Source organism: Pleurodeles waltl, chromosome 3_1 (genome assembly GCF_031143425.1).
Source record: "Pleurodeles waltl isolate 20211129_DDA chromosome 3_1, aPleWal1.hap1.20221129, whole genome shotgun sequence".
NCBI classification, from domain to species: Eukaryota; Metazoa; Chordata; class Amphibia; order Caudata; family Salamandridae; genus Pleurodeles; species Pleurodeles waltl.
In genome coordinates, this window is record NC_090440.1 from 211,130,487 (window position 1) to 211,142,754 (window position 12,268).

The 12,268-nt window shown below is 42.8% G+C and overlaps 1 protein-coding gene across 3 annotated transcripts in view; it reads right to left on the reverse strand.

The window, feature by feature from the left end:
* CCDC33 (coiled-coil domain containing 33) overlaps positions 1–12,268 on the reverse strand; it is an 808,167-nt gene that overhangs the window by 387,610 nt on the left and 408,289 nt on the right. For all 3 annotated transcript variants that reach the window (XM_069222214.1, XM_069222216.1, XM_069222217.1), the window contains exons 6-9: positions 10,847–10,956; positions 8,784–8,885; positions 2,614–2,705; positions 2,389–2,509 (exon numbers count right to left, since the gene is read on the reverse strand). In XM_069222214.1, the coding sequence (XP_069078315.1) occupies positions 2,389–2,509; positions 2,614–2,705; positions 8,784–8,885; positions 10,847–10,956 (425 nt within the window). The remainder of the gene's footprint in view (positions 1–2,388; positions 2,510–2,613; positions 2,706–8,783; positions 8,886–10,846; positions 10,957–12,268) is intronic.

Consider the following 12,268-nt stretch of genomic DNA (forward strand, 5'->3'; position numbering starts at 1 on the left):
ACGACCCTTGAACCAACTTACCTCCTGCTCCTGAGGGCATCCTTGCGCACAGCTCATGCCTCACGGAATCTCTCTGCACCCGGCCGCCCTGTGCCCTGCACCGAAGAACCTGCTGTGCCCTAAGGGTCGCCCACCCCTTGCAACCTCGACACTCCAAGGAGACCCAGATGATCCATCTTTAAACTTCCCTCTACAGTACCAAGTGGTCCCCCCAAGGGGCGCTGGACCAGCTCCAGAGACCTTCTCCCTCTGCTACCAGAGAAACCGGGAGACACCCCTACTTCTCCATCTGGCACAGTGTGCCCACTGACGACCTCGACAATCCTGCAAAAGAAGAACTTGGTAAATAAACTGTGCAATTTTATATGTATTTTTAAAGGTGATCCTCCATTGATTCCTATAGTGCGCAATTACTCATAAAAAGACTATTTTTATAAAACTTCAAAAATTAATATCTCGAAAAGTACTTAAATTGATTTGCAAGATTGATCCTGGGAGTACAACAAATGATTTTCACTTCTCCAAGATTGGTCTAGCTGCTCGACCAAGCTACCTTAAAAATTAGAGCATTATGTGATCAAGTTTTTACCCCTGTAAACCAATATGTGGTTGCCTGGACCCCCTGCACAGTGTGCCTACCTTTGCACACTACATAGAGGGCCAGCCTCCTATAGCTAGCTGTCAACAAAGCCTGTGAGCTAGCTGGCCAGAAACAATCTTCTTCTGTCCAGAGCAGATCAGCTAAGGGAGTCTCATCATGAAGGGCTGTGCGTAAGTGAGCTTCCTTAAAGGATATTTATGCCGTAGCCACGCGGTCAACCCCTCGTACCTTTATAATTCCTTACATGTTGCGGTTGGAGGGGGGGTTCTATCCCTTCAGATTTTTGTTTACATGTTTTGTCTGCAGTGCATAACTAATGATGCAAAAAAGATTTTCTTTGAGTTCATGTGACAAAATTCAATTTTTATGTGAAGTATCATATTATGTGTGGTTCTTTTTTTAGTCAAAATCACTATTTTCCTGTTCGGGTATTTACTTGCATTGTTAGGACTGTGAGAGGAATACGGAGAAGGATGTACTGTCCCGGTTACTTACTGATACTCTTCATTACTCCAAGTCCAGGTCTTCCTCGTCACTGTCCTGGAGTCCCTCTTTCCCACTGTTTGATTTTGTTTCTTTTTCTTTGAGATGCTAATCATTACAGGATGGTGGGTTAGTTAATTTCTCTTTAGGTCTAAACTTAGACTTCAGGTCTAAAGTTATTCTTTTGGACTAACTTTACCTTTGTGAATCAGGCCCTTTGTGTTTTGGTACCTGTCTTGCCATCATTCAGTGTCCATTTTATGAAGGTACTTGTAATAGCATCATGGGGTGCTCTTGCCAAAATGTTATTTTATACTCTCACCCCTGGATCTCTTTAGATGAAGGAGAACTCCCTATGTGGATCCTCACAACATACGTGTGCAATTCACACATAACTGCATGCAAATGATTCACTCCCCAGACAGGCAGATAGTTCAGTACAGAAATCATCTTGCCTCTGTAGTTTGTAGCTTTGCTTTCAGTTAGGCCTAGATAAGAGGGTCTAAAAGTGATGCTGCCAGCACTAAACATATATTAATCGCCATAGAGAAGTAATGTATACATGTTCATGACAGGCGGAGGTACTTCTTGGACTTCACAATGCCAGAGTATTGAATGCTTGTGGGTGATCAGGACACTTCAGGATGGCTATGGATCCCCATCAGCCGGTAGTTCACAGGGGAAATAAAAGTAAATATCCACTGAGCAAGGCCAACTAGACACAGGCCACACCCATATTATCCAACTGTTACACTGAAATATTGGTTCACTAATGGAAATTGTATCTCTCTGATCATGGTCAAGCATGGTTCCTTCTTGAATAGGTGATTCTATCAAAGGTATTGGCAACAAATAACATTTTAGTTACTCACACAACCATTTAAAATCTAGGTCGCAACTTTTCTTGCTGTGTCTCTGTTTGTCCCATTCTTACAGCCGTCATTCTTAAACCAGGAAAAACTGGATTCCCCACTCTCTAATATTTACAAAATAGAGGCCCTACGGACCCTGCCTAAGATGGAGGATGAGTTCCTGCCCTTTGCCTTTCACACCGATACAGACAAATATCTTCAGATGGTAATATTTTTTGAAAATATTAGAAACTTTGACAAACATTTCCTTTACTACAGAATGCGTTATAAAGCACACTCGAATTATCAACCGTGTACATCTGAGTAATTGCTCAGTATACTTCTGCATTTGACACGGAACTATAATTAACTTACTAAAGTATACCCCTGCAAAGTTGGCTGTCTTGCTGTGTGTTGCTATGCACATGCCATCCACTACCTCTCCCCACATACCTGTGGTTGTCCTAGAGAGCTGGCCATAGGAACCTCGAAAGGGGTCGCAGAGGGTTTTGGGAACGTAACCGTGGTAGGAAGGATCCCGCCAGCTCCTGGAGTGCGGTGAAGCAGGTGCTCCCTAGGACACAAGGTTAACAGTAAAGAGGGCTGCCTCCACAGTTGTTTATATTTTGTACTCTCCTTCTCGTTACCCCTCTCCCATTCCCTCCACAGCTCACTCACCTGTAGGCCTCATAATTGGGAACAATCCTCGCTACCGCAGTGATGGGCCCAGCAGCTTTCTTCAGTGGCATCTCAAACGACTGGAGGAAGACCTACATTGCGGAGATAGAATGAATGGAGTGAGTCTGATGTGGGAAGGACATGATAAGAAAACAGGTTTAAAGAAACAGGTGGGTAAAGGAATAACAAAGCCTGGTAATATCTGAGTAGAGAGAGAATCATCATAAAGGTGTATACTTTAGGAGCACTTCAGTAAAGGGCACCCTAAGCCTCAGTGTTCTAAAGGATGGGACCAAGGGTGCACTGTTTTGTAAGTCTTAGTGGAGGGAACACCTTTCTGATTGTCTGAATGTCAGAGCCATTGCTTAATTTGAACTAGTGGTTTCAAGTGGGGCCCACCAACACTCACTTTTGGGGATCAGCACTTACTTTTCCTTATGAGATTTTGGTCCTGAGCAGGAGAATGAAAAACTCAAAAGGAGGAAAGGAGGAGCAAGAGAAAGATGGATAAACAGTGACTAAGAGAAAAAGCAGGAATGATGAAACCTGCAAGAGTGAAATAAAGGGTGAGGTAGTGTATGATGGTGGAAGAAAGAGGTGTGAGGTGGAATCAAGACTGTGCAGCTTTGGTGCTCAGCACCTCAATCTTTGATAGCGCCGGTTGTGGGCTTCTGAGAAAAACATTGGGACTGGCATTTATTCTTTTACACATTAAACACTGGTCAGAGACCAGGGTACACTACAAACCGTAGCTTTGAATGTATGAGTTTCTTCAACCTCTGGAGAAAGATACTCAGTGCAATTCACCTTCATTCTCAGCGAATCCATCGCCATGGCCACTATCCCCGATGGATGGAAAAACACAAAAGTCAGACCCCTCCTAAAAAACCCTCTGCCGACCCCTGCAAACTCAAGAATTACTGCCCCCATCTCTCTGTTTCCCTTCCCAGCCTAAGTCCTCAAGAAGGCCATCAACTGCCAATTCACCGAACACCTGGAGAGAAACAACCTGCTGAACACCTCCCAATCTGGTTTCCACTCTAACCACAGCACCAAGACCCCCCTATTAGAAACTTTAGAGTTGCATTAAGTATGTTTAAAACTGACGCCGGCCAGCCACTGATTTTTACACTTACACACTATTTGTGGGCCATGTGGAGAATTAGGGCACAGATATCTGCTTCTCTCAAGAACCAATCAGCGCTGCTGTCTTGATGCGTGAGACACACTTACAATTTGTGCAATCAATCCTAGCTGGATTTGAGATGTTTCAGTATTTGAATGATTTCTTTTAACTCTCCATATCCCCAAGTATACTGATCAAATGCAATTATACTCTTAAGTCATAGGATGTATATAAGACCATTTTACATTCTCCATTTTCTTATCTTTGACTTTTTAGCATCATGTTTTTATAGTATTTAACCACTGTGTCTTATTTATATTCTATTGTTTTTTCTATGTGCTTTTATGACCCCTGAGCCGACATAAAGATCTTTGAACTGAACTGAACTAGACCGCCCTGATTACTGCCACCGACAACATCAGAACCCTCAGGACCAGGGGAAGACTGTGCCCTTGATCCTGCTTCACCTCTCAGCAGAATCCAATTCTGTATCCCATCAAACACTCATCAAGGAATTCCACCACATCGGTATCCAGGGAGACACCCTCAAATAGATTGCATCCTTCCTCACAGGACAAACCCAGAGAATCCACCTACCACCCTTCACTTCAGAATCCAAGAGCACCATCTGTGGCGTTCCTCAAGGCTCATCCCTCAGCCCCATCCTGTTCAACACTTACATGACGGTCCTGGCCAACATCATCAGAACCCATGGCCTCAACATCATATCCTATGCAGACAGATGACACCCAGCTCATCCTCTCGCTCTCAGAAGACCCCTCTGCCACTAGGACCAACTTCCACAACTGCATGATGAGTGTCGCCGACTGGACGAAGACCAACTGTCTGAAGCTCAACACGGACAAGACAGAAGTTCTAATTTTTAGGAACAATACTTCCCTGTCAGACCTACACCCACACCGACAGACCACGCCCGCAATAAAACACAACTAGTAGATGAAAAGACCAGAACCACGCGGAGGGTGTCCATGCTCTGAAAACACTGCAGTGTAATAGAAGTGGCAGCAATATGCGATACAAATATTAATAACATAAAATAACTTAATATTACATCATGCCACAAGGTAACTGAGCTCATTTAGCGCTGAATAAAATACATTTGAACTGCCAATTATAGATTGTTGTCAATTTCAAACTACTAAAGCAGAAATAATAATATTTAGAACCTAAGTGAGTGCATTCCGACCACACAAAAACAAAGATAAATACGTTTAAACGTGAAGCAGATGGGGCTGCATATTGTAGGCACCCTTGTGTATGCTTAAACAGCTGACAAACCTGTTTAAGAATGGCGCTCATGAGCATTTAGACAATTTAAGAACACATGCTAGTATATTAATACGTTTTTAAAGAAGAGAGTAACTTGATTTTGCAGCGTTTTGAGAATTGTGTAGCAAGAAATTGAGCCAGTTGATTTCGACACACAGGTAATCCCTTCTTTTGCATGTGTGAAACGGGTAACATTTGTTTTTTAATTTCATACTATGTACTCACAAGCGTGGGAAATTAGTTATTCGTAAGTTCTGAAGTGGCGTAAAGCTTACGTTTGGAGAAAATAGCATTTCTTCCTTCCTGTAATGCATAAACTGTATAAATGGCGTAAATGGATTGCCTTGTTTATTAGCCCCTGGTGCAAAGTGACTGCAAAGTGGCCTCAAAAGTGACAAGAAATCCAAGATCTCCCAAAACGGTATCACATAGCATCACTTGGGGAGAGAATGGATCTGCACATCTCGAATCAGGGACTCGACCCTACTATGAACGGACTCTTGCAATGGATTTACACTTACACATTGTGCAGAGATGGCCAGGGGTGATGTTTCTCAAAGCAGGAATGTGGCCTGGCAATCGATCGTCTAACCCAGCTCAGAAATGCTCATTGCATCTCTGTTGACTACTGATGATCTACTTCAGACTGGTCTGGGGAATGAAACCATCTGTAACAGTCAGTTCTCCTGGGCACCCCTGACGCTGGCCTGTCAGAAATCATCAGGCCCTGGCGTTTAGCAGCCGCAGAGGTGTGAATGGAGGCTCAGCTCACACAGCAGAAGGACTGAAAGGTCACTGGTGCCCAGGAGGCCTCAGCACACAGCTTCCCTGGAAACATCACAGCATTTTGTTGCATGGATCTGTGTGAGAAATGTTACCCTTAGCATGCTGAGAGCAATAGTGGTTCCTAGACACACAAAAAAGGGAGCACACTGCCTCACACTCCAGCATAAAATAGCCCCAATGCATCATGGTAAATGCAGTCATTTGATTTAAAGATAGAGACATTTTTCAAAAAGTCTTTCACCTTAAGTAGGTGCAGCAAGTGCTGCATCTCTGGACATGTGTTTCTGGCTTCCGGCCGTCATCAGCAGAGAGAAAATATATCTGAAGGGGTTGCTTGAAATGCAGCCGAACGTCTTCATAGGCTTTTGTACCACTCAGTAGACGAACAGGTGCCTCACCAGAGCTCGTCAGCTCAGAGGCTCACGGGAGCCGTCAATTAGACACACAAAAAAGAGAGCACACTGCCTCACACTCCAGCATAAAATAGCCCCAGTGCATCATGGTAAATGCAGTCATTTGATTTAAAGATAGAAACATTTTTCAAAAAGTTTTTCACCTTAAGTAGGTGCAGCAAGTGCTGTATCTCTGGACACGTGTTTCTGGCTTTCGGCCGTCATCAGCAGAGAGAAAATATATCTGAAGGGGATGCTTGAAATGCCACCAAACGTCTTCACAGGTTTTTGTACCACTCAGTAGGCAAACAGGTGCCTCACCAGAGCTCGTCAGCTCAGAGGCTCACGGGAGCCGTCAATTAGACACACAAAAAAAGGGAGCACACTGCCTCACACTCCAGCATAAAATAGCCCCAATGCATCATGGTAAATGTTCGCTATTTATATTTAAATGACTGCATTTACCATGATGCCTTGGGGCTATTTTCCGCTTGAATGCAAGGCAGTGTGCTCCCTTTTTATTTTTGGATGTCTAAATGACGCCTCCCGTGAGCCTCTTGCTGACGAGCACTGGCAATGCACCTGTGTGCCTACTGAGTGGTACAAAAGAAAAACGAGTGAAGACATTTGGTGGCATTTCAAGCGACCCCTTCAGTTACAAACGCTGTCTGCTGATGACGGCCAAAAGCCAGAAACACGTGTCCAGAGATACGGCACTCGCTGCACCTACCTTAGGTGAAAGATTTTCTACAGCGATACGGCACTTGCTGCACCTACTTAGGGTGAATAATTTTTTTGAAACATTCTTGCTATTTATATTTAAATGACTGCATTTACCATGATGCTTTGGGGCTATTTTCCGCTTGAATGCAAGGAAGTGTGCTCCCTTTTTCTTTTTCAATAGTGGTTACTACTTCATGTGCGTGCTCGCAATATTTATTGAAGGGGGTCATGAGCATTTCAGTCAAAAATACTCTCCACAGCATCCGTGCTCAATTTAAGTCACTGTTTGTAGGTGGGGTCCACTGGCACTCATTTGTGGGGTATGGCGCATGTTTTTTTTTCAACAGACTTTGACCCAGAGCAAGATAGTGAAAAAAACACCAGCCGTAAAAGTGGAAGAGGAAAATGATAAAACCGTGATAAATGGAGAAAGTAGGAATATGCAAATAGATTAGTGGGCAGGGAGTGCCTGGTGGTGACTTAAAGAGTCATATGGTGCAATCAAGACCATGCAGAATTGATATTCTGCACCCTGCCCTTTGACAGCACAGGCTACGGGATTCTAAACAAAACTTGGGTCTTCTTAGAATGACTACTGTACCTAGGACAAAGCTACAGGTTGAGGGAAACTTAGAGCTGGGGACAGAGCTCACACACATGGACCTTGCTGTGGAAGGCTTATTTCTCACAGGAAGGGGTATGGCGTGAGCAGCAGAACTCCAGGGAGTGGGGGCTCTGAAGCAGGATGGCTGCCATATGATGCCAGGCCACCTGCTACCGAATGATCCAGCAGAAAAGATTTCTCACCATATCGATGACTGGTACCAGAATATTATGGCCTAGATATCATCTGACACAAATAGTGTTCTGAATATCTTTTACAAAAATGTCACCACATGAAGAGTTTAAAAAACCTACATCCAATTGAGGGATATTTTTACAATTTTTAATAGAACACAATATTTATGTCAGGCAGTGTTTTTGTTATGGATATTTAGATGTGCACCCCATCACGAAGGGCAACAGAAGCTTGCAAAGTTTACATATAAATTGTGAAGGTGCAAGTCACTTGAGTTTGCAGCCTAAAACAGTACCTTCATTTAATACACATAGTTATGAGTATAATTCATTTCATCATATGTGAAAACTTGTCTCCTGATCAGGTCCAGGCGTAATTCATTTACACCAGATAAATGGAGTAATTTTGGTTATTGCGCATTAGTCTTTGACGCATAATAATTACACGATTACTCCTGTTCACGTAATTATGTGTAATTGTGGGGGGAGGAGAGCACTACCACGAGCTGAATGGCTGCTCACTATTTGTGTGCTACTGCAGTTAGTGCTGAATCTCAGCGCAAAATGCATCCTCATGTCCATTATGGACATAAGGGTGCATTTTGAGCTAACTAAATAGCGCTAAATGTTGAGAGTAATTTGGGGGGAGATCCTTTCCCAAGAGCACATTTAGCAAGTGTGGGTGTCTGCTCATGTCTGCTATTCTTGTTCTGTTGCATTTTTATTATTTCTTAGCACAAAATGTATTCTCGCTCCCATTTTGGATACCAGGAGGTATTTTGTGATAAGAAATAGAATTACTCTTTTTGCGTAACTAAGCTCTATCTAGCAGAATTCTCTGGTAATTCTGTGTGATTACGCTACACTGAATTATGAGAGTTATGCCCACCCCTACTCCTAATAGACACATATGCCAGGGCCTGATCTGATGTGTCATATTTTTATGTCTGCCCAGTGACCATCTAGCTGCAGAAGGGAACTCCAAGAATAAGAGACAAATAGTATGGGGATACAAAGCATCTCTTGATACTTACTGCAGCCATGACAGACCTTACCTCCAAGGCTGTGTATGTAAAAGCACTCTGATGAGGGATGAGGCTCTTCTGGCGTACCACTGTGGCGTACAGGCGTGCTCCTGCAGGCGCAGTCTGGAGAACCTAAAAGGAGAAACGAGAAACTTAGTTAACCCACACTCATTGAGCTGTCACCCAGTGCAACGCCAAAGGGAATATCACCCCAACCAATACTTTTAGCAGCATTGGGATTGGCTGGGTGCCTGTGCAGCCAGGAAGAGGATGGAGGGGAGACAAGCGCGTCTCCCCTCGAAGGTAAGCGTTTTTTTTTTTTTTTTTTTTTTAAATCCCCGCAACCCCCGAACACCTGCCCACCCCTATCCCTTTGTGCTCTGTCCCGCCCTGCAACCCCTGTTCAGTAGCAGCCGCCACTGGAAAGGAACAGACTATTTCCCCAAAAATCTAAGGATATTGATGATAGATGGAAATAATGTGAAATAGTGAAGATGGTAAGTGAACGTGAAAGAGAAAAGACAGGTTTTGATAAAGATAGAGGAACAGAGAGGGAGCTTAAAAGCAGTGTGACATAATGTAAAAGGATGCAAAGAAATAGCAAGCTGTATGCAATGGGCTTTGGAAAACAAAGAATGGCATACTGTGAACTAAATATGGTGACTGCATGAGATACAGAGAAAACAAGCATTTACAAAGACAATAGGCCCCACCTATGCAAGATATAATGGCTTAAAGTCAAGAAAAAAACAATGTTATGACATGGCCAGTGTTGACAATGTCATAGCACCTTTTTTAAGCCATTGATGCACAGCAGCCCAGCTGCTGCGCAGTATGTTTAAAAAAGCAAACAGGAGCAAGCAATATGTGGTGAGAAGGGGGAGAGAGCAGCAATAACAGACAGGAGGAGGGGTTTAGGTAAAACAAAATAAGGGTGTTGCGGGGGGAAAGGGTCTGGAGTACTAGATGGGCACAGGGATTTGGATGGGGTAGAAGAAGTAGAAAGTCAATCATGTTGGGAGCAGTGGACAGGCACTGTGCTTGGGCTGGGCTCCACAAAAAGGAACGGAATTGACGCTTGGCCTGCACTGGTCAAACAGAAACTGCTAAGAAGAGTGGCACTGACGCCAACAAATGGTAAGCAATTGATGGGCTCCAAGCCTTTTATTGTAAACCAATGTGCCAGAGAGAGTGAGCAAGAGGGATAAAAAGAAAAACGGGAAGATATGAGTGATGCAAGTAGAAGGAATAAGTCAATCAGGCTGACCTTCATAACAGTAGTGAATGGTTTGAGTTTACATTTGACTTTATGTCTCTTCTTAAGAGTTACCTATTTCACTCATGGGTATTTTGAAGGTCACGTTGAGCAAAAAGTCTTGGATTTAGCAGCAGGCTTAGGTATTCATTTATAGGAGGCAATGAAAATGTGATTCATAGGAATGTTCTACAGCAGCTCTATTAATATGCCCCGAGGGGTATCTTGGCAAATATGGCTTGTTTAAGCCAAGTCCAGGGTGAAGTAAGTAATTCATTGAAGATCACTGTGACAATCCTCAACGATACTAACTCAAGGTTGTAGGAGTGTTTAAGTTGAAGTATATCTTGGAAACCAGCTGCAAGCAGTACTGCTGTAGGCGACAACAAAACAAATAAACCCATGGTAATCTACCCGTGTATCACCAAGCGGATGCGCTGAAAGTCACCTTGGCCCACAGAATTCCCTCCACTAGCTCTAGTTGGCAGTAGCAAACAGATCTAAGGTTACCTTGAGCTAAATGGACTTACACGAACTTCCTCTAGTTGGTTGCTCTAGACGTAAGACTGTAAGACAGCTTCAGGCCAGTTTTTGAAGCGTCGTGGAGTACAATGTGAGCAATTTCTATGAATGCAATGTCACTTTTCATCAATATTAGAACATACATCTTTGAGGACAATATAACACTCTGCAGCCTAAAGATTTGTGTTACGTGTTACAAACTGAAGGGCAAAGAAAGATGCATTTATGTTCAATTTCTTTTTTTTTTTTACTGTTTGTCTGTATGTTTTGACGATGCATTTTTAAAATGTTCAATTGCATTAAGCATGTCACTCACCTGCACCAGCTCCAGGTGATAATGATGGAAAGGTTGAAGGAAGTTCACAGGTACCCTGTAACTGACCAGCAATTCCTTAGTTCGACTGTCGGCCACATTCAATACCACAGCTGCAAAGGGCGAAAAGATGATAGCACAGAAACGTTTTCAGGGTTTTCTACAGGGGCAATTTAATGAAGATTCGGCTTTGGGCTCTTACAATTCTAAGCATAGTAAACAATTATTCTATGAACAGAAACGAAGGTGTCTGCATACACTCTATTCCCAGGCATAGTGTAACAGGGGAATCTAAACACACTTCCATCTCAAACAAGGTGTAAACAAAAAAATGTTGCTGCATTTCCATCACTAATATGGTACAAGGAAATACATCTTCACAGGTATGGCAAAGACCAGGGTTTCTAATGTGAGTTCAGAAAGTCAAGATCCAAGCCAAAATAAATGATTATGTGGATATCCTGAATATCAGGCATGGACTCATCCTTATGTATGTACGATGGACATGTCTGGTGCACAAAAAGGCAAATTCACACACCATTATCACTGACCTATCACATTATGTTTCTGAACCCATGGCAAAGGATAAAAAGATAGGCCCAGATTTAAGAAAAGTGGTGCTTCATGCAATTTAGCACCACTTTTCTTGCGGCCCATTGTGTCCCCCTAACGTCACCATGTGTGCGCCATATTTAATATACAGCGCACAATGATGCAGGTTAGGGATAATAGCGTCATAATTTTTGACAATATTATTATACTTTGCAGGATCCTACAAAGTACATAGAGGCCCATTAAAAGAATTGTGTGCCTCCTTTTAACGCCTGCTCAATGCGTTAAAAATGCTGCTAAAAATGAAGCAGTGTAATCTTGTAGATTCCACTGCGCCATTTTTACTGGGGGCCCTAAAAGAATAACGCTGCCCTTGTATACATTATGCCTGGCACAGGCATAATGTGTCACAAGGTTTTACAAAGTAGTGCAATTAGTGCATTGCACCAGTCTGTAAGTATGGCTCGGCCTTTTTGCCACACTGTCGCCACATTAACGTAAAAAAAATGTGGCTAATGTGGCTATAGTTGACGCTAGGCACTTCTTAAATTTGGGCCATAGATGTGAAGGGGCTTGAGGGGTTTTCTTTCAAAGACATTCAAAGAAAACAGAACAAGATTTTTATTTTTAATGCACTTTCAGTTCTTTGTCAAAACATTTTGTTTTAGAGTATTAGAGCTTTAAAGTACAAACAAGGCAGATGTATAGTATTCAATCACATTGAAGAGAAATCACATAGGAGCTCAGAACACTGCCTTTCAAAGCAACGATAAAAATACACGTTGTTTATTTAGTTATTTATTTATGTATGTATTTATTTATTTATTTATTTATATAGTCCATGCACACCAGGCCCTAATTTGGGTCCGACAG